This window comes from Tupaia chinensis, unplaced genomic scaffold (genome assembly GCF_000334495.1).
Source record: "Tupaia chinensis unplaced genomic scaffold, TupChi_1.0 Scaffold138322_1, whole genome shotgun sequence".
Classification (NCBI taxonomy): Eukaryota; Metazoa; Chordata; class Mammalia; order Scandentia; family Tupaiidae; genus Tupaia; species Tupaia belangeri.
In genome coordinates this window covers 2257786-2282965 of record NW_006198219.1, presented here as the reverse complement: position 1 = coordinate 2282965, position 25180 = coordinate 2257786, and the positions used below count along the sequence as shown (strand labels likewise).

Sequence of the window (25180 nt, the reverse complement as noted above, 5' to 3'; positions counted from 1 at the left end):
TTTTAACACAGGTATATTGGTGACATTCTCCAAAAGTAAACATTTGGTGAGCACCTTCTGTAAAATACTATAAGCACACAACTATGGATGACCAATGGATGCTAACCACAAGAAGCTTGTATGGTAAATAAACTAAGCACGTTGCTACAACATGAAAGTTGAAAGTGATGTCTCAAAAGGAACACAGTACCTGAATGTTCTGACAGGGTAGTAGTTACCAAGAGGAATGAAGGAAATGAGCATTTATTGAAGGCCTATCATTTGGCAAGCAATAAATAAACTTTACAGATGTCATCTCCTTTGATCTTCAGGACAACCCTGAGGAAAGCTATCATTATCCCCATTTTACTGAAAAACTGAACTTAATTGCCCAATCACACAAGGAAAGTTGAGATTTCAACCCAGTTGTGCCTACCTCCAAAGTTTATAGTCTTCATCTGCCATTAAAGTGAACCAGAGGACTGATGAAGGTGACATTTGAACTGGTGCCTTGACGCGTAGCTGGGCGTTAAGGTGGGAGTAAGAATTGCAAATCCGTGCCTAGAGTTTTCCTCAATGGAGGAATATGCAGGTGTTAAGTTTATTGCCAGGAATTATTTTCTACTCATTTAGGGTCCTAGTTCTGGAGGTACCAATTATCAATCACAGGAAAGAAACTCCAAATAGCCTTGTTCTTGAGTTTCCTGGCTTTCTTGGGCTTTGGGTTATCTACTTTCCTCACCAACCCTTCATACAGGTGCACAAGGAAAAGTCCTCCTGATACTAAGATTTATCTTTCCTCTCAGATAGTTTTAAAATAACATAAGCCCTATAAAACACCATGGATTTTCAGGACCAGCAGATGACATAATGGCTACATTGCTGGACTACTACATAGTCAACCATGGTTCAAGTTCCGGACCTGGTGGCTTAAAACTCGCTGGCTGTGTGTGCGTGTGTGCCTAAAATCCTTGAAAGGGGAATGGAGAAGGAATTGTGGCATGGCCATCCACCCTGGGGGTGATTCCTCACTTTCTGTCTCTCCAGTGAATTTGCAGAACCTATAGCAAAAATTTCTTTAGGGGGGCTGGCAGGTGGAGTGATGGTTGAGGTGCTGGACTCTCATGTGGCCGACCACAGTTCAAGTTCTAGACCTGGAGGCTTGCTTTCTCACTCTCCCTTTCTCTCTGTCTGTCTCTCTCTGGTCAAAATTGAAGAATGATAATAATAAATATAACTAAAAATAAATAAATAAATCTTAAAAAAATATTTAGGAACAAATAAATAAATTTTAAAAAAATAATAAAACACCATGGATTTTCAAACTTAAATTACAACCCATTAGAGTGCACTGTGACATCATTTTAATGTGTCACAACCAACATTTTTTTTTTCTGCTATAAGGCACATATACTCACTGGGAAGACAAAGTGAGAAAGCAACCCAGGGAGATGGCCACATAGCAATCTCTTCTCCTCCATTTTCCTCTCAGGATTTGGGGCACACTCACAAATACATATAGTGTTTTTTCACGTTTTTGGGTCTGGAACTCAAACCATGTAGTTTGGCCATGTGGGATCCAGACATCTTAACCACCATGTCACCAGATACCCCAACCAACATTTTCTAACAAAAGGAGTAAAATAGAAATAGAGAACATTTTATAAAGTGAAAATAAGTATATTTTTCATGACAGTTGCATGTATGTTAGTTGCATCAATTTGTTTATATACTGGACTGTGATGCAAATGTGTATTTGATAGTGGAAAACATTTATTTGAACAATAACAGGGTCTATTTATGAACCAAGTATACCAGGTGTCTTAGTCTGTTTGTACTGCTATAACAAAACCTGAGATGGGGTAATTTAGAAACAGCCAAAATTTATTTCTCAGAGTTCTGGGGGCTAGTAAGTCCAAAATTACTGTATCAGTAGATCAACGTCTGGTGAGGGCTTTCTACTTCCAAGATGGTACCTAGTTGTAGCATTCTCTCATGGCAGAAGAGATGTAGGCTGCGTCCTTACATATCAGATGGGCAAAAGTGCAAAGCCTCTGAAGCCTTCTTTACAAGGGTGTGAATCCCATTCACAAGGGTAGAGCCCTCATGACTTAATCACTTCCAAAAAACCCCACTTCTTAATAGCGCACCTTGGGGTTTAAGTTCTAACATATGAATTTTAGAGGGTCACATACATTAAAATCACAGCACCAGGGGCTCTATTAGCCTCTTCCAACTAGCATGAATGGCAGCTGAAGTTAGGATCAGAGAACCTTGTAGGGTCCTATTATTTATATATAGCTCTTGCCTTCCCCAGTCAGACACTACAGTGTGATACAGTTGAGAGAGCATTAGGAGATGAAGGTTACCATCCTGTCTTGGCTTTGAGGAGTCTGATACAAGTTCTTGGGAAAACAAGCTCTCTGGTGTGCATCCCACTTTTTCTCATAGCATAAACAGTGCTATGTAAATAGAAGGCCTTTGATCAAAGCACCCTGGAAACAATTAGCTTACAATTCGTAGCCTAGTAGATGGTCTGTCAATAAGATGAAAATATATTGACAGACCATCTACTTAAATACCTCTAAGCTTCAGATTGTCCATTACAATGATTTTTCATTTTCATAAACCCTAAGTTTTACCACACTATATAAATACACATCAAAGCTGACTTTTTTTAATTAAAAAAATTGTATTTACTTAGAAGCATTCAGAATGTCAACAAAACAGCTGCAACTTTTTTTTTTTTTTTGCAATTACAGAGTGGTATTCAGTTAACAGAACAACAATTATTTCGTATAAGCTGCATCAGAGACAACTGAAGATGAAAAAATTACCTAATTTGTGCAGTCTACCAACAAGAACCTGCTTTAAATTTCCATGCCAATTTACAACCCCCACACTGTACCAGGCAAGGTTAGTGGCTATTGAAAATACCGCCAGGACAGGGCTATCTAAAGACACATTCGGTAGTGTGTTAACTATACAAAAAAAGACACTGTACAGTTTAAAAACAAATCTTACACAGCCTTACAATTCAATTTTTTTCTTTAAAAGGAGTTGTGTCCAGGGGTGGGGGGGTTAAATGCTTTATAGACAAGGAAAAAAAAACTGCACTAGAACCAACTTATTCATCATCATCTTCTTCATCCTCTTCATCTTCCTCTTCATCCTCTTCATCTTCCTCTTCATCTTCCTCTTCTTCCTCATCTTCATCTTCCTTGTCTTCCTCCCTCCTCCTTTTTCTTGCTCTTTTCAGCCTTGACAACTCCCTTTTTTTGCTGCATCAGGCTTTCCTCTAGCTCGGTATGCAGCAATATCCTTTTCGTATTTTTCCTTCAGCTTAGCAGCCTTCTTTTCATAAGGCTGTTTCTCATCTGCACCAGTGTTATTCCACATCTCTCCCAATTTCTTTGTAACATCACCAATGGGTAGGCCAGGATGTTCTCCTTTGATTTTTGGGCTATATTCAGAACAGAACAAGAAAAAGGCCGAAGGAGGCCTCTTGGGTGTATTGGGATCCTTGAACTTCTTTTTTGTTTCTCCTTTAGGAGGGATATAGGTTTTCATTTCTCTTCCACAACGGGCCTCATCCGCCTTTGCCTTATCTTCAAATTTCCCTTTCTCTTTAGCAGACATGGTCTTCCACCTCTCTGGGCACTTCTTAGAAAACTCTGAGAAGTTGACTGAAGCATCTGAGTGCTTCTTCTTGTACGCCTCCCGGCAAGTTTGCCCAAAGAATGCATATGATGACATTTTGCCTCTTGGCTTCTTAGGATCTCCTTTGCCCATGTTTAGGTATCTTTACTCCTCGAGGCACAGAGTCACCCAGCGCCCGTCCGGCTCTCACTTGCCCTGGCGCTGTCTGTATCAAAGCTGACCTTTGACAAATTGTGACTGATTATATACACATAGGTCACTAAAAATGGCACTAGTAAGGGATATTAGAGGGTAGTAATAAGTCTATACACAGTCTCACATTTGATTTAGTTAGAGATTAATTTGTCACATTGCTACTACATTGGTAAGGTGGGGCATCCATGATTAAAGAAATGAACATACAGCACAGATGCTAAAGCAGTATATGAAAGTAACAGATACCAAGTCAAATAAAGCAACCAATGCTTAACATTTTATCATATCTAAAATAAGTCAGTCTTCCCTTAGCAAATCTTCCTAACTTAATGCACCATAAAATGCTGACAAAACTTCTGATTTACAGCTTAGGTTGCATAAAGTGAAACTTCAAAGCTCTCTTTTATTGTAACTCTTTAAATACTGGCCTCAGCAGACACTAATGCTAATATTTTTCTGAATCTGGATTTGCATCCATCTGAAGGTTAATTGATACGATAGGCTAAGTATGATAGCAAAAGCAGGGCTCACTTCTTAGGTGAAAACTCTTTTCTTATACTCCATGCAGTGAAAAAATAACCAATCATATCAGCACTGTACTTAAGAAATAGAATGAAATGGAGGAAGGTTAAATTTCCCCTATACCCGGGACCAGCAGTTGGCATAATGGCTATGTCACTAGACTCCTATGTAGTTGACCGTGGTTCAAGTCCCGAACCCGGTGGCTTAAACTCATGCCAGGTGTTGTGTGTGCGTGCATGCCCAAAATCACAAGAGAAAAATGGAGAAGAAGGGATTGCAGCATGGCCATTTCCCCCCCCCCCGGGGGGGTGATTTCTCACTTTCTGTCTCTTTCTCTGTCTTTCTGGTGAGTGCACAAGTCCTATAGCAAAAACCTCTCCAAAAAAAAGTCCCCATTTCCCCAAATTATAATCCTCGTAATTGAAAGCATGTTGAAAACCACTAATACAGACGTTTACATCTTAATGAGAAGAGGGATAATTCTGATTTACAAACATGCTTAATTGTGAATGTATCTAAAAAACTTGTTTATAAATCTGCAGACAAGAATGGTAGAGGCATGACATTAGTGGGACACAGAAATAGTTTATTACCTGTTGATGATTACATGTATAATATTCTCAACTGGACTGCTCTAAGAAGTATTTCATGTTGGGTAAATTCTTTTTATAAGCCAAATGATATATAGTGATTGAATATTTTAAAAATGAGAATAATAGTAATAATATGAAAAAAATGATGAAAAGCTATTTGATGATGATGATGTGATAGTAATTGTCTTGACTAATATGCATGGTAATCGTTCTGGAAAAAGAAATATAATACACTGTAAAGATATATGTGATTCAATGTAATAAAAAAAGATTATGATAATAATTAAATTAAATAAATTTTAAAAACTTCCCCCCCAAAAAAGAATGGTAAAAACCTCCAATAAAACTATCACCAAGGGGCCAGCAGATGGCGACCATCGCTGGACTCCTAGAGTCAATTGTGGTTCCAGTTCCGGACCCAGGGGCTTAAAACTCATGCCCGGCTCATCATATGTGCGTGCCCAAAAATCCCAAGAGAGGGGAGGAAAAGGGACTGCAGTCTCTGTCTCATTGGCGAGCACTCCCACCCTGCAGCAAATCTCTCTCTCAAAACAAAAACAAACCAACCAACCAATCAAACAAACAAAAACACCACAAAATAATCCCATGCACTTTACTATAGATAAACAGTATTTTACAGAGCAGTTACTGTACAACTACATAGGCATAACACACTGTTCTACATATTTTATTCGGAACTCAGTACCATGAAATCATTTCAAGAGGTCAATACAATAATCTTTCAGTGATTCAAATACTCTAGGACTGAAAGCGTGAATAACCCAAGGTAATGTCGTCACCAAGGGACATCAAGAATAGAACCCAAATCCCTTGACTCCCGAGCTTGTGTTTTCCACTAATTGTGCTCCTTTCCACCCTGCGAGAGCATCAAGTGTAACGGATAGGAGAAGGGAGTGGACGCAAATGAGCAGAGTCCTCGAGGTGGAGACAGCACTGAAGGGTCTTCAAGATCATCCTCTGGCACCATCCTTTTGTTTTGGCTGAGGAAGATGAAAGCAGCAGCAACCACAAACTCCTGGGACCAAGAATTGGAACTAGGTACCGCCCGTGGTTAACTCTCTCTTCCTCATTCTGGCCCTTTCCTTCTCCACCTCTCACTTTAGGCCAAGCCTGAGCGCTCTCACCTCCCAGTTTCTGCCCCCCCCCCTTCAGCTCCACTCTGCACCTCACTGCGGTGCCCCCCAGGAAGAGTCGGCTGCCCGCACCCGCCTGCCCCCTCCCGCCGCTCTTCTCTAGAAAACGAGCGGTAGACAAGCATCACCAACGTGTTTCAAACGTTAGAAACTTAGAGGTGGGGGTGAAAGGCTATCCCCAGTCCGCTCCGCGTGGGTTCAGGCAGCTCGTCAGGACAAAGCGGAACGTAGACAATATGCACAGAACCGTTCTCTCTACCTGGGAGCGCCGCCATCCCCCCGGGCACCCTCCCACCCGAGGGCACCCTCCAGAGCGCGCGTGTTTACAGTTTCCCTAGACCGGAGGGAAGAGATGGGGACTCGCGGACCCCGGGGGATTCCAAACCGTTACTCCGCCCGCTGAGGTGGGGCCAGCCCAACGGCCGAGCCTGCGCAGTGTGCCAGGCCGGCTCCAGGACCCCGGCGCACTACAAGTCCCAGAAGGCAGCGGTCCGCGGGGACGCGCGACCGCCTTACCTGCCGCGAGCTTATTCCTTTGCTACTGCGGCGCTACCTGTCCCGTTTCCGTCTGTGTCCTTTACAGCTAAAGGCTATTTCTCTTAAAGCACATGAGAAGAAGCCTTAGCAACCTCTACCCGAAATTCTTCCCATACTCCTTCTGCCTCTGCCCTAACAATGCCTGACTCCCTCACCGGAGTAGGATAACGGAGGCGAGAAAAGGAAGCCCGTGCAGGCCAAACCAGGGCCACCTGGTCCACTTCCGCCTTCTGGCTCCGGAAGGTAGCGCGCACGCGCTGGCTGCGACTCCGGCGCGGTTGACTTCCGCTCCCACTGTACCCTGCGAGCCGAATCATGGATCACACTGGTAAGGAGGCGGAGGCAGTGGGGGTCCCGGTTCCATGCCCCCTCGGCCGGTCTGGGACTGGTCGCCCAGCGGGCAAAAGGGATTCCGCTCTCCCCACAACGCTGGGGTGTGGCGGCAAGGAAGGAATCTCGCAGACCCCTTCCTGTGCTCGGCAGGGGCCTGCTACTTCCCGGCCTACCCTCCGGTGCGGTACCCACCTCGGTGCCGGCAACAGCAGTTTGTCTGGTTCTGCTGAGCTCCGAGCCGGGACGGTGGGCGGTGCAGGCCTCGTGGGATGGGGAGAGCGCCGGCTGCTTTTTGATTCCGGTTCCGATAGTACTGCCTTACGTTATGGGAACTGGCCGGTAGACTTCAGTCTCGGACTCTGGGAAGCCTCATTGCGCTGCGGGTGGATGGGCAAGAGTAGGCTGGAGACTTCTGTCTCATTCAGCTTTGGGCGGGTGTTGCAGTGGTCAGCACCTGTCGTTTGTTATTGTCTCTCCGGTTCTTCAAGGACTAGAAGTGACAGGAGGGAGTCGGATATAAGTTTTCGGGATCATGTTCGGAGCACCTTTTCTAGCTAAACCTAAAGCACGCCCCACACTTTTGCTGTGGTTTTTACTCATCGTCATTTGTGGGCATTTATAAAGGAAAGCTTAAAATCAAGACAGTCTCATCTCTTTCTCCAAGTAAGGGTTACTCCGCCCTTTGTTATGTGTTTTGTTTGTCTGTTTTTGTTTTCTGTCGTGTGTGTATGTGTGTGTTTAAAATATATATTGAAAGAATGCACTATGAGTTAGTGGCCTTTTCTTAGGTATTAACTGGAATGTCGTCAGTTATCAAATATCTACTTAGTTATATAGTTATATGGGTGTATAAGTTTAGTTGTTTGTTTATGCTACATATTTGCAGGCCTAGTGATGGAATGATAGAGTGGTAAACAACATGACTAAGTTCCTGTCCTCATAGAAATTACATTCTGTTGAGAAGACAGGCAATAAACAATATATATATTTTTTTTGAACTAAGTGTTTATAGATTGTGGTGAGTGTTTTGAAGCAAATAAGCTGGTGCTCTGGAAAGAGTAATAGGCAGTTTCAGAGAGGGTGGCCAAGAATGGTCTTTCTGGAAAGGTAGCATTTAAGCTGAGGTCTGATGGATAAGAGGAATTCAGCCATGGAGTAAAGCAAGAGGAAGAGCATTTCCATCAAGTGCAGCGAGGTGGGAAAATATAGAGGTCAATTGACTTCAGCCTTTTCAGCAAGATGAGATTGGAAAGGCAGAAGTCATGTTTAGGTCTTTGAAAGCCATGGTAAAGGTATGAGATGTTTGGTTGGTTGCGGATTTGTTGGTTGGTTGTTTTTAAAGTTTATTCATTTTTCTATGAATGAGAGAGAGAGAGAACCCACAATAGGGCCTTGATACCACAATCCGTCCCTCAGCTTTAACCAACCCTGGATCTCAGGCATACGTTTACCTGGTGTATTCAGGGAGGTATCTGGACATGAACCCAGAACTTTCCTTTGTGAGTCAGCCTTGCAGAGTATGATTTAGCACTGCTCTACTGTCTTCAGTTTTAGTATAAGTGGATATGAAGCCATATAACAGAACTAGAGGAGGAACATAATCTCCTTTCAAGATATAATAGGTTCTTTCCTCTAGGGTGTGTGTGCTTGCTACAGGGAGGAGGGGATGAGAATGAATGAACCTGCCAAGGAGGATGGCCACACTGCAGTCCTTTCTTCTTCATTCTTTGCTGGAAATTTTGGGCAGGCATGCACACATGCCTGGCATGTCTGTCTCCCCCCACCCCCACCCCCCCCAGGCTGACTAGTCTGGGACTCCACCTGCACAGTTGGCCATGTAGGATCAAGCTGCCTTAACCACCATGCCAAGGGCTGGCCCCAGTAGGCTGCTTCTATGGAGAATGGTGTAAGAGAGGGAGGCAGGAATAATAGAAACATACAGTTTAGGAAATGATTGCAGTAGGTAAGAATAGAGACTTGATTTCGTGAAGGTGACTTGGTTTAGCGAAAATGAAGGGGGATGGGCAAGTTCATTAAATATTTTGGTGATAGAACTCACACAGATGGAGGGGATAGCAGGTGACATGGTTAAGGTGCTGGACTCCCACATGGCTGATCATAGGTTCAAGTTCCAGGCCTGGCAGCTTGCTTTCTCACTTTCTCTGTCTCTCTCTCTGTTTCTCGTGAGTCCTACAGAATAATAATAATAATAATAATAGTAAACTAGATGAAATAAATAATTCCTTTTTTTTTTTTTTTGAGAAGTTTTTGCTATAGGATGTGTGCACTCACCAGAGAGAGAGATAGAAAGCGAGAAAGAACCCCCAGGGGGGATGACCACACCGCAATCCCTTCTCCTCCATTCTCCTCTCAGGATCTTGGACACGCATGCACGCACATGCGCCTGGTGTGAGTTAAGCCACCGGATCTGGGACTCTACGACTGGGAGTTCCAGCAGTGTAGCCATTACGCTAACTGCTGGTCCCAATAATTTTTTTTTTTTAAACAAGCATAGATTGATGGATTGGTTTAGAGATGTTAGAGAAAGAAATTCTGAGGTTTCTGGTTGGAGAAAGCCACTCCTTAGTATCCGTTACTGAGTTGGGGAAAACTTGGGAGAAAACACTTTCTGAAGGAGTAGAGATGGATCATGGGCATTAGGAGCAAGTTTAGTTTTGGATTGCTAAGTATGAGGTGTGTGCTGAAACGTAGGGGAGATGTCTATTGAAGACATGGACAGGAAATACGTATTCCGGAGTTAGTAATGTATTTTAAAGCATGAAATCACCTAAGGCAAGTGAGTACAAAAGAGGAATGGACCTAGAGTCAGTCTCTTAAGAATTTCAGTGTTTGTAAATTTTAGAGTTGAAATTCTGGGATATTGATAATAGAGTAACAAACTTTAAATTCAGCAAGTTATTCCTCTTTTGAATCTATTATTGGAATATGGCCCCGCCACAGTTTAGAGGCTGTTAGGAAATGGTAATACATAATAGATGGGTGTGTAAGAGTATTTTATTATCCTAGTTTTCTAAGTTGCACGGTTCCCAAGGAAGTAAAAGTCACCCTGACATGAAAAGACTGACCAATGAGCTGATCTTTTAAAAACTTGGTTCCCGTTTGGACATCCCTTCTGTTTAAGACTAGCTTCTGTTCTTTCCATTTCGTTATGAGTCATTCTCTTTGATATTTCATATCAAGAGACAGTTCAAATGCTGTGCATTGTGAGGTAAGATTAGAAAGTTTGTCGAAGACTCAGGTTTTTATGAAATTCATACACATGAATGTGGTAACTATAACCGATTCACAAATAAAGCCATTGGCAAATGAGAAAATGTCATTTAGCTACTCAGTTAAAGACATGACCAGATAGCCATCTCAAAGGAATGATTTTTAACATCAAAAGATCTAGATGCCCTTGGGAAAATTGATGAAACCTGGAATACTGTGCAAAAATGGCCTATTTTATGATCATGCTGAAAAATTCAGACATAAAATGTGAAACTTTTAATAGAATTTTGCCAGAAAAATGACGTGTAGAAACTTCTATAACATTTGATGCGTTTTTTTCTCATTCCAACAATTAGCAAGTTTGTAATTGTAGCTAAATGTAGTAAAATAATTCTTGGTTTCTTTTATTAAAGATAAAATCTTAACTAAATCTTTTGTAAAACTACTTATAGGCCACCAGGTGGCCTGGAGGTTAATGTGGCTGGATTTCACATGGCTGACTATGGTTTGAGTCCTGGACCCAGTAGTTTGAAAAAACACACTGGGCACATGTGTGAATGTCCCAAATCCTAAGAGGAGAATGGAAGAGAAGGGATTACAGCATGACTATCTCCTTTAGGGAGTGATTTTGCACTTTCTCTCTCTCTCTCTTTCTCTCTTTCTCTCTCTCTGTCTCTGGCAAGTGCACACACTCTGTAACAAAAACAAACAAACAAAAAACCCCGATTTAAAATAAAAGTGTTACTCTTTCTTAAAGTGGATTCACCTTAAATGGGCAATCATCTTTAGTTCTCACTTTCTATATAATGCCCAGGGACTTTTGTTGTTATAGGCTTTGTTTTATTACTGTATTCAAAAGAAAATTGTGTTCTATGTTCTGATTCTTAATTTAAAAACAACAGAAAGAAAAGCACAAACCCCCAATGTCATCATAATTAAATGCTTTATGAATTTGCAATCTATGAGGCCAACAAAGTGTTAAGAGGCAGCAGGTTCTTGAAAATGATAGACTATGCAAATTACAGCAGAGACCTCAGGTGTTCAGGGGAGTGTGAAAGGGATTTGTAGTAATGAATCGTTGGTATTTCATATAGTTTACATAGGTAAAACTGTTAAAGGAGTCTTTTTACTGTCTGGGGACACGTGGAACTATTAGCTATTTGTCTACAACAAGTTTTTTCCTTTAGTTGCCAGAAAGTGCTTGCATTTGCTAGGGGGAGAGGGAGAAAGTACCTCTCCCTAACCCCCGAATGGGGTGTGGTCATGCTGCAGTCCATTCTCTATTTTTCCATCCTTTCAGAATTTAGGGAACACACACACACACACACACACACACACACACACACACACAATCCTGACGTGTTTTTCAACCCTGACATATTTTTCATACTGCTAGGCCCAAGATTTGAACCATCATTGGCCATATGGGATCTGGCTCCCTTAACTGCTAGGCTACAGGGCCAGTCTCACCTTGCTTTTAAGTTCATTGGTAAGTCAGGGATACTTTTTTTTTTTCTTGGCCGGGGGCTATATTGTGTATGTGCTTGCTGGACAGAGAGAGAAAGAGAGAAAAAGTGAGAACTCACCCCCACCCCCACCCCAGGGGGATGGCAAAGCTCTAATTCCTTCTCCTCCATTCTCCTCTCATGGTTTTGGACATGCATGTACATGTGCCTGTCTGCCTGTCATGTTTTTCAGGCCACTGGGTCTGAGACTTGAACCGCAGAGTTGGCCATTTGGGATCCTGTGTCTTATTTATTTATTTATTTTTGTTAAGAATGATTTATTAGTTTTATTATTATTAATTTTTAATTTGCTCCAGGGTCCATGTGCTTACTAGAGGGGAAGAGAGAGAGAGAAGGTGAGAAAACAAGCTACCAGATCTAGGACCCAAAGTGTAATTGGCCATGTGGGAGTCCAGCACCTTAACCTGCTGACCCTGGGATCCAGTGTCTTAATCACCACACCACCTGCTGGCCTTGAGGATTACTTTTTTTTTTTAATTGTTACAATTTCTAATTTACATATAATACTTGTACCTGTATATGGGGTATAGTGTGTTTCAAAATGTGTAATGGGCAATAAACATACCTTCCATCATTAAAAAATTTTTTTTTTATGAATTTGTGTCTATAATCCTAGTAGCCTTAGAGGTCACTAGTACTAGCTTACTACTTCCAAATTTGGTTTTATGGAGTTTGACCATCTTCATGAGTATACTATTTCCTGCAAGGACAGTTACATAGTTATATTCTGTAATTTGTCATGTTTAAAACATTACAGTTTTAAAAGAATTGTTTCATTTGCATTTTTAGAGCATTTTTATGTTTAGTAGATAAAGTTGATTGTTTTCTGTATATCTATTGCATATACTTACTTGAAAAAGGGTAACCTAAACTTTAGATTGAATTAGTTATGAAATAATGCTCCTTTTACTTATGGGACATGAGTTAACTCATTTCATTCATATTAACAAGCAAACACTATAGGGACTAGGAAGTATTGATTTAGATCTGGGTGAAGTACAGAAAGCTTGCATCCTCTTAAATTAGAACTTTTTGTTACAGTGTTGACTAAGAATAACTTAGTCACATGTATCTCTAAAAATGTTATAACACAGACATATTATTACATTTTTCCACTACTAAATGGTGTAGTTTATACTATTGATACATTCCTGAATGCTTTTTAGAAAAAACATTTTACATTTAAGGAACTAATCACCTTCCTTAACACTGACTGAGTTTTTGCATGTGTTACTTAATTTTGGCTTTGTCCGTGTTAGTTTTTTGTTTCTGTTTTATTGGTTGTCTTGATGTAACTTCAGTTTACTGGATTTATTGAGTGCCTGCTTTATATGCTTGATGATCAGACATGGAGATAAGGGATAGTTTGGTTTCTTTTCCTCAGTCATTGTACTTTTTCTTTCTTTTGTTTTGCTAGAAGGTGCATGTGCTTGCCAGAGATAGGCAGAGAGGGAAAGAAGAAAGCCTTCCTTCCCCCCCCTTGTGTGCGTGTCACCACAATCCCTCTTCTTTTGTTTCCAGCATTCTAGATTTGGGGCTTGCATGCCTGGTGTGCTTTTCAAGCCACTGGGTCCAGGACTTAAACCATGTGATTGGCCATATGAGATCTGGCTGCCTTAAGTACCAGACCACAAGCTGGCCTGGTTCTCTTTTCTTTAAAAACAAAACAAAACAAACTCATAGTTACTTCAAGATGGAGGTTCTTATCTTCACCTCATGAAGGCTATTATGTTTCTATAAACTCCTCTATAATTACATGGAAAGTTTTATTCACTTTTCTAGCTAGGGATTCTATAACTTTATCATTTTCTTAAAGGATTCTGTCTTAAAAAAAGAGTTAAAAAGACTTTGTTTTAAGGGCTTATCTAAAAACAGAAATTAAGCAATTAAACTTATAACAAATAATTTTTAAAATCTGAACTCAGATCTTTAACTTATCCACAATGTTGGATATGGTGTTTTAAAATCCGTAGCAGAATAATCTTCAAAAAGAAAAGCTAAAAGAAGTTGTAATCTCTTTTCTAACATAGACAATGAGTTACAAGGCACTAATAGTTCTGGATCGTTGGGTGGTCTCGATGTTCGCAGACGAATTCCCATAAAGCTTATCTCCAAACAAGCCAACAAAGCCAAACCTGCACCTCGGACTCAGAGGACTATCAACAGGATGCCTGCAAAGGCTCCCCCTGGTGACGAAGGTAATTCCTTTAAACTTTCTGTCTTACCTAATTATAACCACATAATTTGGGTGATCTTATTTGCTTATAGCTACCACTTTGTCTTTCATACTCTGTTCATTTTTCAACCTTTTTGTTTGACTTTTCATCTTGGCAATGTTGAACTTCTCTTTTTTTTTTTTCGGTTTGATTTCTTTTGTTTTTGAGGGTCACAATGTTCATAGTTTTTTTTTTTTGTTTTTTTTTTTAATCTAAACAGTATCACAGAAAGTGTAACATTAAAAGTTAAATTCCCCCCTCCCTATAGTTCTCACCAAAGATAATCTACGTTAATTAAGACTTTTGAAATATAGGAAGTATGAATTTTTTTGTGTATGACTGCCTTTTATTCCTTGCAATATATCTCATTAAAAAAAATCTATTTGGAGCCAGCAGGTGGTGTAGTAGTTATGGCACTAGACTCCCTTGTAGCCAACCACAGTTTGAGTCCTAGACCTGGTGGCTTGCTTTCTTGCTTTCCCTAACATTTTTTTTAAATGATAATAAATAAAATTAAATTAAAATAATTCTTTAAAAAAATAGGTTTAGGAGCCAGCAAGTAGCATGGTGATTGGGGCACTGGATTCCTACATGGCTGACTGTGGTTCAAGTCTTGGGCCTGGTGACTTTCATTCTCATTTTCCTTCTCTCTGGTTAAATGAAAAAGATAATAATGATGAATTAAGTTAAATAAAATAATTCTTAAAAAAAATAGGTTTAGATATTTATGTATATACCATAATTTTTCTGTTTCACTTTTATAATGTTGCAGTAAATATTCTTACACATATAGCTTAATATGTATATGTACTTTACATACTTTGTAGAATGTGCATGTGCACAAATTTGAACTTTTTTTTTCTCTTTTTTTAGTTTACCAAGAGAGAATGTGTGCTCACCGGAAGGAAAAAGAGGGAAAGTGAGAAGCACCATCCTCCCATGGGGAATGGTCACACTGTACTCCCTTCTCCTCCATTTCAGCCCCCTTTTGACATTTCGGGCATGTATGCAGACATATCCTGAATTATTTTCTAGCCACCCTGTCCAATACTTGAACCACACAGTTGGCCATGTGGGATCCAGCCTCCTTAACCACCACACAACCTGCTGGCCTCAAATTTATACATTTTAAAACTTGATTTATATTGTTTATTTTAGAATTTGACAGATATTATCAAATTGCTCTTCAAAAAAGTATTAGTTTATACTCCCACATACCAGTATTGAGTACTCTTAACCTTCAAAATTTTTGTTTCGCTTTAAACTTCTTTAATTATGAGTGATATATGTTTTTTCATAGTATTGAATATGTCTTTTGCCCGAGGTCTTCTTGTTCTTATGTATTTCTTATTTTTATTTGGTAATCTTTCTCTTGATTTTTCACAAGTTCTTTGTAAATTAATAAAATGGGCTCTTTGTTATATATTGTATATATCCCATTTATCTTTTCAATCTGTATGTGAACTTTTTGTTGTAGAGAACCTGAAGATTTATGTAGTCAAATACTCACTCTTTGAGAAGTCTTGTACCCTGGAAGGATATATTTGTTTCCTTAGGTTTACTTTAAGTAATTGGATCTACCTAGAATGTTCATCAGACTGTTTGATGGTATTTGGTTCTTTTGTATGAGATGAGAAGACTGAGAGGATTTCCATCAACTTTTTTGTTTTGTTTTGTTTTCACATTTGCTACAGGGTGCATGCACTTGCTGGAGAGACACAGAGAAAGTGAGAAACCATCAGCAGGGAAATGGCATGCCGCTATCCCGTCTCTTTTTGGGATTTTGAGTAGGCGTGCACCATGTGATCGGCATGTTTTTCAAGCCATTCTTCTGGACCCATAGTTGGCCTTTTAGGATCCAGACTCCTTGGGAACCAGCAGTTAGCGTAATGGCTATGTCACTGTACTCCCACGTAGTCGACCACGGTTCGCATCCCGGACCCAATGGCTTAAAACTCACGCCGGGCGCGTGTGCGTGCATGCCCAAGATCCTGAGAGAGAATGAAGGAGAAGGGATTGCGGCGTGACCATCCCCCCTGGGGGGTGATTTCTCGCTTTCTGTCTCTCTGTCTCTCTCTGTCTGTCTGGCGAGCGCACGTGCCCTATAGCAAAAACCTCTCAAAAAAAAAAAAAGGACCCAGACTCCTTTACCACCATGCCACCTGCTGGGTTACTGTCAACCTTTTTTATTTTTTTGGAGAGGTTTTTGCTATAGGGCACATGTGCTTGCCCTAAAGTCAGAGAAAGACAGAAAGCAAGAAATCACCCCTGGGGGGATGGCCACAACGCAATCCCTTCCCTTCATTCACCTCCATTCTCCTCTTGGGATCTTGGACGTGCACACACATGCGCCTGATGGAGTTTAAGCCACTAAGTCCAGGACTCGAACCGTGGTTGAACTACATGGGAGTCCAGCAACATAGCCATTACACCACCTGCTGGTCCCCTACTGTCAACTTTTTAATTAGGCCAAGAAATTGAGCCTATTTTGTCTTCACATTGTTTTAAGTTTATTGACATTGATAGATGCAGTGTAGAAGAGGATACTTGTAAGAAAGTATGTGGTTCTTTCTGTTTGGGTGACCAGGGAGAGATTTTTCATTGAAAAGATGACATTTTAATATGTCTATTGTTCCAAAAATTAGACTCAGTTTAGCACTGAAGAAGAGGTTACCTAATTTACAGAGTAATACGAAAACCTGCAGAATTCTTTGTTTCTACTGTATTCTGTTGGCAGTAAAGTCAGTCACTTGTGTTTATAGATAGACTAGAATAAATGGTGTTCAGTATCTTAAAAATTTGTGCAACAAGCATGTCTATGGCAATCAGTAAACTTTTATACTAGAGATAGTCTGATAAATTGATAAGAACACTTGTGTGGGAGTCGAGATCTGAGGTTGGTTCCTGGCTTTCCACTAATCTTCTGTGTGTTATGTTATTGTGGATCTCTAAACTGTAATATTCTCACTGATGAAATAATACAGTTGGACTAGATGAATACCACAGCCACTTCTAGCCAATGTTTTAAACCACTTTTGGTTATCTCGTTCTTAGAAAAGCTTCAAAAGACATCAGTGGGATTTCGTGCATGGGCCTATTTGCCATGTATATGTATTTCTAAAATGAAATTTGAGATTTGAAAAATTAATGAGAAACATTTTCTTTTATCAGAAGGATTTGATTATAATGAAGAAGAACGGTATGACTGTAAAGGGGGCGAATTATTTGGAAATCAGCGAAGATTTCCTGGACACCTTTTTTGGGACTTTCAGGTATAACTAAAAATGAAAGTTTTCAGTAAAGTCAAATAAGATCAATAACTATTAACATTAAGAAGAAGAATAAACTAATGGTCATGAATGTGTTGAGATTATACCAAGAAATTGCTATTTCTAATTCTGACAACTTTTATAAAATACTAATCAATTCATTATGTAAACAATTTTTAGAGTTGCTTAAGAGGGAAATTTTAATTATATCATTTCAACAGATAAACATCTTAGGTGAAAAGGATGATACACCAGTTCATTTCTGTGACAAATGTGGATTACCAATTAAAATCTATGGACGAATGGTAAGTATAATTAAATAAAATCTTGTTTTTGTAAATGTAAGAGTTTGCATAGAGGTGGAATTCTTAAATTTAAATAAGTTTATCTTTTTTTATGACTAAGTCTGTAACATTTTAAATAAGTAGAAAATAGCTAAGAGAACTTTTGGAACGCTATGAGTTCAATAAAATTATTAGTATCTGACAGGTTCTTGAATTATAAAATAGTAATTAATTAAGGATACTAACTTTTGAAAACGAAACTTTGGACTAATACCATTTAGTTTACATATATTCTACTTTTTGAGGAAAATGTTTTTCTTAAACAGAACAGAATAAATCAGTTACTCATTTCAAGGCTATATATATATTTTTTTTTTTTTGGAGAGGTTTTTTGTTGTTGTTGTTGTTATAGGGCACGTGCACTCGACAGAGAGACAGAGAGATAGAAAGCGAGAAATCACAACCCAGAAGGGATGGTCATGCCGCAAACCCTTCTCCTCCATTCTCCTCTCGGGATCTTGGGCATGCACGCACACATGCCCGGCTTGAATTTAAACCACCGGGTCCAGGACTTGAACCACGGTCGACTACATGGGAGTTCAGCGACATAGCCATTACGCTAACTGCTGGTCCCTCCAAAGGCCATATTTTTTTATAAAACTGAATAAATAATATTTCCAGTTGAAAATTGGATTCTAATCATGAAATAAAATTTTACAACTCTACCTGTAATTTTAGAGTAATTTTAACATATTCTCTTTCAACAAACGATAGTTTTGCATTTCTGGTTGAAAAAAAATTGATTTAATAATACATCTGTGGTGGTAAATGACATAGATGTGCATTCTTGCTTTGGTATATATCATAGCAAAGTTCTAGTGATAAGCTGTGAGTTTAAAAATGGGATTCTGACACCATTTTACCATATCTTTCTGACTTATTTTAGGTTTTTATAGGGTTTATTATCTTACAGCTACCAGAGGGACATGGTAGGAGATAGTTGTTATTTTACTGCTTTGGAATAGTTTCAGTAGAAACAGGCTAAGATGGTTACTTTGCTCTTCAAGAGTTTTTGGCCTGCAGGATGGTACATGGGTGATGGGGGAAAGTTACAGGGTTTACACCACCAGAAAGTTTGAGAAATGTGCATGTATACATTTATTAGGAAAACAGCCAACATTTTCATCAGATTGTCAAAAGGCTTTGTGATTGACAGAGGTTTAACTATTACTTTTATATAATTAGTACCTAATAAATATTTATTTTTACAGTCTTGTATAGGAGACTTAATGGTGAGTAAGTGTGGGCCAGACTTTGAAAGATACACATTATATATCCCCACTAAGTTGCTACTGAGTGACTGTACTTTATAGCAGAGGTTAAGAGATCTGATGATAAGATGGTAGAAAGGGTGGGTGTGAATGCAAGAGACTGTAAGTGGGGAGAGTAGATAGTAAAGAGTGAGTGGTGGAGGGTACATGTGAGGTTCACGGGGAGGAAATATTTGACAGACAGAAAAAGTTCTCTGTTGCAAAGTTTTCTATGGGGGGGAAAAAAAAAAGAAGAAAAAAACCATACTTAGGTGCCCTGTATGTGTAGGTCATTGCACTTACTATTATTTTTTTATGGAACTGTTTGAAGTTGTTCTAATACTCTTAACTATAAAATGTCTTTGTTTACAGATTCCATGCAAGCATGTTTTTTGCTATGACTGTGCTATTTTACATGAAAAAAAGGGAGATAAGATGTGTCCAGGGTAAGATAAAATCATAATTACATTTTTAAATAATAAAAGTTTGTGCTGTAATTATTTGTAAACTGGATCAAGATGTAAACCGGGCAGAAGATCAAATGTATAGGCATGGTGGCTAATCTTTCTCTGTGAGCCCCAAGTTACCTAATACATGGTGTATAGTAACTACTATATAAGTGTCAGCTGTAATTACCTCCAAATCAGATTATTTTGTCTTGAGTATGTCTTAGAACACTGCCATGACCTAGACTCAAATTTTGAAGAGCTGGATCCATTGTGGGATAGTCTTAAACCAGAATGAACTAGGAATTTTTCAATTTAGAACTTCCGATAAGGACAGCTTGAAAAATAAAACTTCCTTGGAGCAACCCTGAGCTTTCTAGGTTCCTTATAGCCTGTGCTTGAAGCTACTCCAGAATTTTTAGTGTCAATTGATAATACTGCTAAGAATGAATAGTTCTCTTTTCTGATATAAGAAAATAGGTATCACTAGGAGAGAAAGGATTGGTTCATTAACAACCCAATGAGAGCTAATTCTCTTGGCATAATTTTATTATCTTTTTGAAGTAATGTATTTTAAAACCTATACTGTGGGTATACAGAATTTTTTTCTGTAGAAGAGTTATGAAGTTATAGAAGTATCACTTGTTTAAAAGGAAATTTCATTTTCAAGGTTGTAATTACTCAAACTCCAGTATGTACTCTACTTGTGTAGACCTTAGGATGGAATCCTATCTGTATTAACAGACCCAGATCAGGAACTGAAGAAAATAGCAACCAGAGTTAATGTAAATATTATATACTCTGCTGCTTTTAAGCATCACCCAAAAGTGTCTCACATCCTATAAATGTGGAGATATTTCTGAATTTATAGTGAATTAGAAAAAGAAAAAGGAGCATTGTCAGATGGCTACTAAAGGGAAGCAGACCAGTATCAAGAAGGAGTGCCAGTCTTATAACAAGGATGGAAAAATAGACCCAACTCTGCATCCGGAGTATGAGCTAGTTATGCAGGGTCACACAGTCAGAAATAGTGACTACAACAATGCTTATGTGATATTTAACTGGTGATTAAATGCTGTCACTTTCATTGTTTCATTTACTCTTAAAAGTGCTGTTTAAGAAAGGTGAAAAGATAATAAAAACATTATTAGGTAGAGTAACCCCATTTTACAAGTGAAGAAACAAACTCAAAACAGTTTAATAATGACTTCTCTGAATTGCAGAGTCATTACTTAGATCCCAGATCTTTAGATTTCTGGTTCATTCCTTTTTCTGCTACATCAAGAAGACTAAAGGCAAGAATGGATTAAGTATAGTGAAATGAAGGATTAGAATAGTTAAAAGTTTGACCATGAGTCGTTAAGAAAATGTGAAGTTAAATTTAGTGCTCACAATTTAGAAAGGCAGGAAAGCATGAGATTCAAAACATCCTTTCTTAAAGGGCTCTTGATAGTGAAGGTTTGAATTTAAATTGTTTATGTTGTTTAATGTTAAGAACCTTGACGATTAGGATGATCTTACTCATTGTAGTCTTTGCAGCAACATCTAGTCTTTCCCGCTTAATGTATTATTTGCTCAGCAGATATTTATTACTCAATAATACTTTACAGGTTTAAATTCCATGATTGCAAGAGATAGGTGATTTGATTTGTTCATCCTGGATGTTTTTGCAAATGGATACTGAACGTAGAATTAGTTGAGAAAATAAGATAAATTCTAGGTCTTGGGGAGAATAAGGTCTCTTCTTAAAACATATTATGTTTGATTAATACTTTCAAAATTTACTCTTGTATTAAGTGTTCTGAGGTTGATAGAAATGCTTCTGGTGCTTAATAATAGACGACAAAGTGGGGAATATTTAAAGGTTGACTTAGAGTAACTAACTTTCAATTGTGAACTTATGTGTAGCTCATATAATTGAACTTTTTAACATAGGCATATTATTGAAAATGAGTGCAGACTTTTTGTATTCTCTTTTTAGTAAATCAAATTTTTTCCCCTTCTAATTTAGCTGTAGCGATCCTGTGCAGCGAATTGAGCAGTGTACACGAGGTTCCCTCTTCATGTGTAGCATTGTTCAAGGGTGCAAGAGAACGTATTTATCTCAGAGAGACTTACAGGCGCATATCAACCATCGCCATATGAGAGCTGGAAAACCTGTTACCCGTGCTTCACTTGAAAATGTTCATCCTCCTATTGCCCCACCACCAGCTGAAATCCCTGATCGTTTTATAATGCCACCAGACAAGCATCATATGAGCCATATTCCGCCAAAGCAGCACATCATGATGCCACCTCCTCCTTTGCAACATGTGCCACATGAGCACTATAATCAGCCACATGAGGATATTCGTGCTCCCCCGGCAGAATTGTCCATGGCTCCGCCTCCACCTCGTTCGGTCAGTCAGGAAACCTTTCGTATTTCAACAAGGAAACACAGCAATTTAATAACCGTCCCTATTCAGGATGACTCAAATTCAGGTGCTAGAGAACCACCACCTCCTGCCCCAGCACCTGCTCACCATCATCCTGAATATCAGGGTCAACCAGTGGTATCGCACCCGCATCATATTATGCCTCCACAGCAACATTATGCACCACCCCCACCTCCTCCACCACCAATAAGCCATCCAATGCCACATCCTCCCCAGGCCGCAGGTACTCCTCACTTGGTATATAGCCAAGCTCCACCTCCACCAATGACCTCTGCTCCACCACCAATAACCCCTCCCCCTGGACATATCATTGCCCAGATGCCACCTTATATGAATCATCCTCCTCCAGGACCTCCCCCACCTCAACATGGTGGTCCACCTGTAACTGCACCCCCCCCTCACCATTATAATCCTAACTCTTTACCCCAGTTCACTGAAGATCAAGGAACTCTGAGCCCTCCATTTACACAGCCAGGGGGAATGAGTCCTGGTATATGGCCTGCACCAAGAGGGCCACCACCACCTCCACGAATGCAGGGTCCGCCTTCTCAAACCCCACTTCCTGGACCACATCATCCAGATCAGACAAGATATAGACCGTATTACCAATGATAATAGTATTTTGAACTGAACATATGATAAGGAAAAAAACTTATGTATAGTCAATCTTTTAATTAAGCTTTGACTGTCTGGGGAAGGAAAAGTACCTCTTACTGAGGAGGCTATAAAACAAACACATAGGGTTTTGTCTCTGAAAATGGTTTGAAATCTCAACCTTAGGATTGATTTCAAGTACTACACTGTAGTGCAGATAAGTGGCTCAGCCGAGCACAGTTATATTTTAACAACTTTGTTCCCCTAGTGTGATAAATTGATGCAGAGATGACCATTTGTAAAAAAAAAAAAAATTGAAAAAAAAAACCCTTCATTGTTTCACTTTCAAAAATACTGCTTTTGTTAAACCCAATGTTTAGTTTTTCTTGTGATACTTTTTGTTAACCTGTGTAAAAGGATTAAATTTCAATATGGTTGTAAAAATGCTATTTTTATGTGAAATTAAGTGCAGCCACATACTGTTTTTTAAAAACCATATGTTTTACCACTAATTCCCAAAATTACAATAAAATTCTAAAAGTACAAATCTACTAGAATTTGCTGTAAGGAAGACTGTTAAATGGTAGAGAATTATTTGACATTTTAGGCACTGAAGTGGTGAGGTATAGTAAGTATATAATGCACTTCACTTGGATGCCATTTCATTTTTAGGCAACCTCAGGAGCACCAAAAGACATTGGAATTCCAGTGCTACGATTCATTTATGTTCGTAGTATTAAAGAAAGCATTACTGATTATTTGGAAAGATATGGCCAAAGTAATCCACTCTGTACGCTCCAAGCTGGTGGTGGGATACTGTTACTCATTACTAATGCTTTTTTACTGAATGGTTAGAATCATGTGATACACCACATTTACTAATCTTAAGTGATATTATCTTATAGAACTGTTTAAATGGTGTTATTTTGGTGAGGTGTTTTTTTGTTTTTTGTTTTTCTTCTTTGTCTTAAACTCAGTATTTAGGGCTGAATAGGCTTTATATAATTCCTCATTTCATGGTAGAATTTCATCCTGTGCTTAGGTGGGTTCTTGTTTTTGGATTTTAAACTACAATTTGAATGCCATGGAAGAATCCAAATAATGTATTAATGAAGGACATTTTCTTATAATCACAAACTTGCATTTGCTCAGGTTTCATTGCTGCGTGATAAAGTTTCTTCCTCCAACTTAAATTTTTAAAACTATTTCCTGTTACTTTTGTTGGTAAATCAGTCTCAACTTGGAATATTTTAGCATGAAGTCAACAGTGAAGAGGTAATTTGCTATTGGAGAAGATAAGATAATGACTAAATTGTGAATTTCAGTGCTTTACAAGGTGCCTTTAGAGTCAGCTTTTGCATTATAAGGACTTGTTACAGCCCAGCTAATGACCACTTACAGTTTATATAGAACTCGTACGTATAAATCACCATTCTTAGGATATTATTATATATCCTTTGAATAAACCCCTGTGAAGTTTTTCCTTCCCTCTAAAATGGTGCATAACAAAAACATGAAATGTGTAGTATGCAGATATAGCTTTTATTAGTTTGTAGTATATAAATTTAGAACATTTTTTGACAATGGGTGAACTGATTGCTAATTTACCATTTTCTGTCGGGTACAGGTAAAACAAATTTTCATCTTAGATGATCTGAAGCAAAATCATTTCTGAATTTAGAGCAAAAGATAGAAATAGTATAAATGGCCATTTCAACCTTGACCACCTGAAAATAACCAATCTATTTTAAGTTAAACAAGTGTTTTGTCACTCTTAGCAGTTTGAGAGTCAGTGTTAACACAATATTTCTAGTGAGAAATGCCTGTGATTAGAAGCATGGGAGTGAAATAGTGTGAAATGTTGATTGGTGAGTGCTTCTATCATGTTACTGTAGGTACTTGGACTGGTGCAAACTTGATTCCTTTTCATGCCCCTATTTAGAAACTGTTAAATATTCTGTTAAATACCCAGACCATTCTTTGATTCACATAAGAAAGCCAAATTCACTGTAGAGCATCTCAATTTAGGAAGAGCTCTCCTGCTTTTATTGAAATTCCCTAGGGTTTGAATATTGCAAAAAATAACTTAGCCTGTGCATTGGACCAAAAAAAAAAAAAATCATAGTAGAATGCCACACTTAAGAGGATTCTTGTAGGCTTTTTGAAAATGATTTATTTTCAGTTGGGTTTAAGAAATACATGTTCGCAGGAAGGCAGTTGATGTCTTGTAGCAGGCAAAATTCTTAAATGGTGTTTAGACTTGAATTTATCAGGAATTGTTTGAATGAGGGTGGGTGGGTAGAAGGATAACAAAATACTGTTAGTATTTCTTTTTTTAAGGAAAAAGATGTGAATGCCAGCCTTATTTCAGGGAAGCCTTTGACACTATGATGGACATAAGTCTAAATTAAATGTATGTATGTTTCATTATATTGCTCTTAAGACTACTGAGGTGGCAGTTTAATTCTTAAAAACAATAAAATGGAAGCATAAATACTATTTTGCCTAGATGAATTTTTACCTGATGACAATACATTTGGGAGAATGCATAACTTCCCATGTTTATGTTGATGACAACTTTCTGTAGTAAAATTAGACTCACTTTTAAAAGATTAAAACCAGCAAGTTGAATGTTAATTTTTTTCAGTGGCATGTTCTTTCAGCATATTAATAGTATTGGGAAAAAGATTAATTGCAAAGACTATAAAAACTACTTTGTATCCATTTTGTCCGGTAAGAATCACTCACAGGAAATTATTCTGTACATAACGATTGGATATCACTGAAATATAAATGGAAAAGATATTTGAACATATTTTTAAAAATCACAGTAAGTGGCTATTTACTGTATGAAGTACTGGGTTGTTGGAAAAGTCATGACATACGTTTTTCTATG

The 25180-nt window shown here is 38.7% G+C and overlaps 1 protein-coding gene across 3 annotated transcripts; it reads left to right on the top strand.

The window, feature by feature from the left end:
- Positions 1-6833: 6833 nt before the first annotated feature.
- On the top strand, positions 6834-24783 carry CBLL1 (Cbl proto-oncogene like 1). 3 transcript variants are annotated; one of them, XM_006161147.3, is made up of 6 exons: positions 6834-6968; positions 13761-13928; positions 17121-17218; positions 17437-17520; positions 19182-19255; positions 21267-24783. In XM_006161147.3, the coding sequence occupies exons 1-6, from the start codon at positions 6956-6958 to the stop codon at positions 22300-22302; spliced, it is 1473 nt and encodes a 490-aa protein (XP_006161209.1). In that variant the 5' UTR covers positions 6834-6955; the 3' UTR covers positions 22303-24783. The 3 variants fall into 3 exon arrangements, with proteins under 3 accessions (XP_006161209.1, XP_006161208.1, XP_006161210.1); XM_006161146.3 differs by having other exon boundaries at positions 17118-17218; XM_006161148.3 differs by lacking the exon at positions 6834-6968 and adding an exon at positions 7445-7636 and having other exon boundaries at positions 17118-17218.
- Positions 24784-25180: the final 397 nt, after the last annotated feature.

What these genes read in the sequence shown, in the direction of transcription:
- CBLL1 (XM_006161146.3), top strand. An exon ending in GGCTCCCCCTGGTGACGAAG is followed by an intron (nt 13,929 to 17,117) that starts GTAATTCCTTTA and finishes TTCTTTTATCAG; the next exon opens with AAGGATTTGATTATAATGAA. An exon ending in ACCTTTTTTGGGACTTTCAG is followed by an intron (nt 17,219 to 17,436) that starts GTATAACTAAAA and finishes TCATTTCAACAG; the next exon opens with ATAAACATCTTAGGTGAAAA.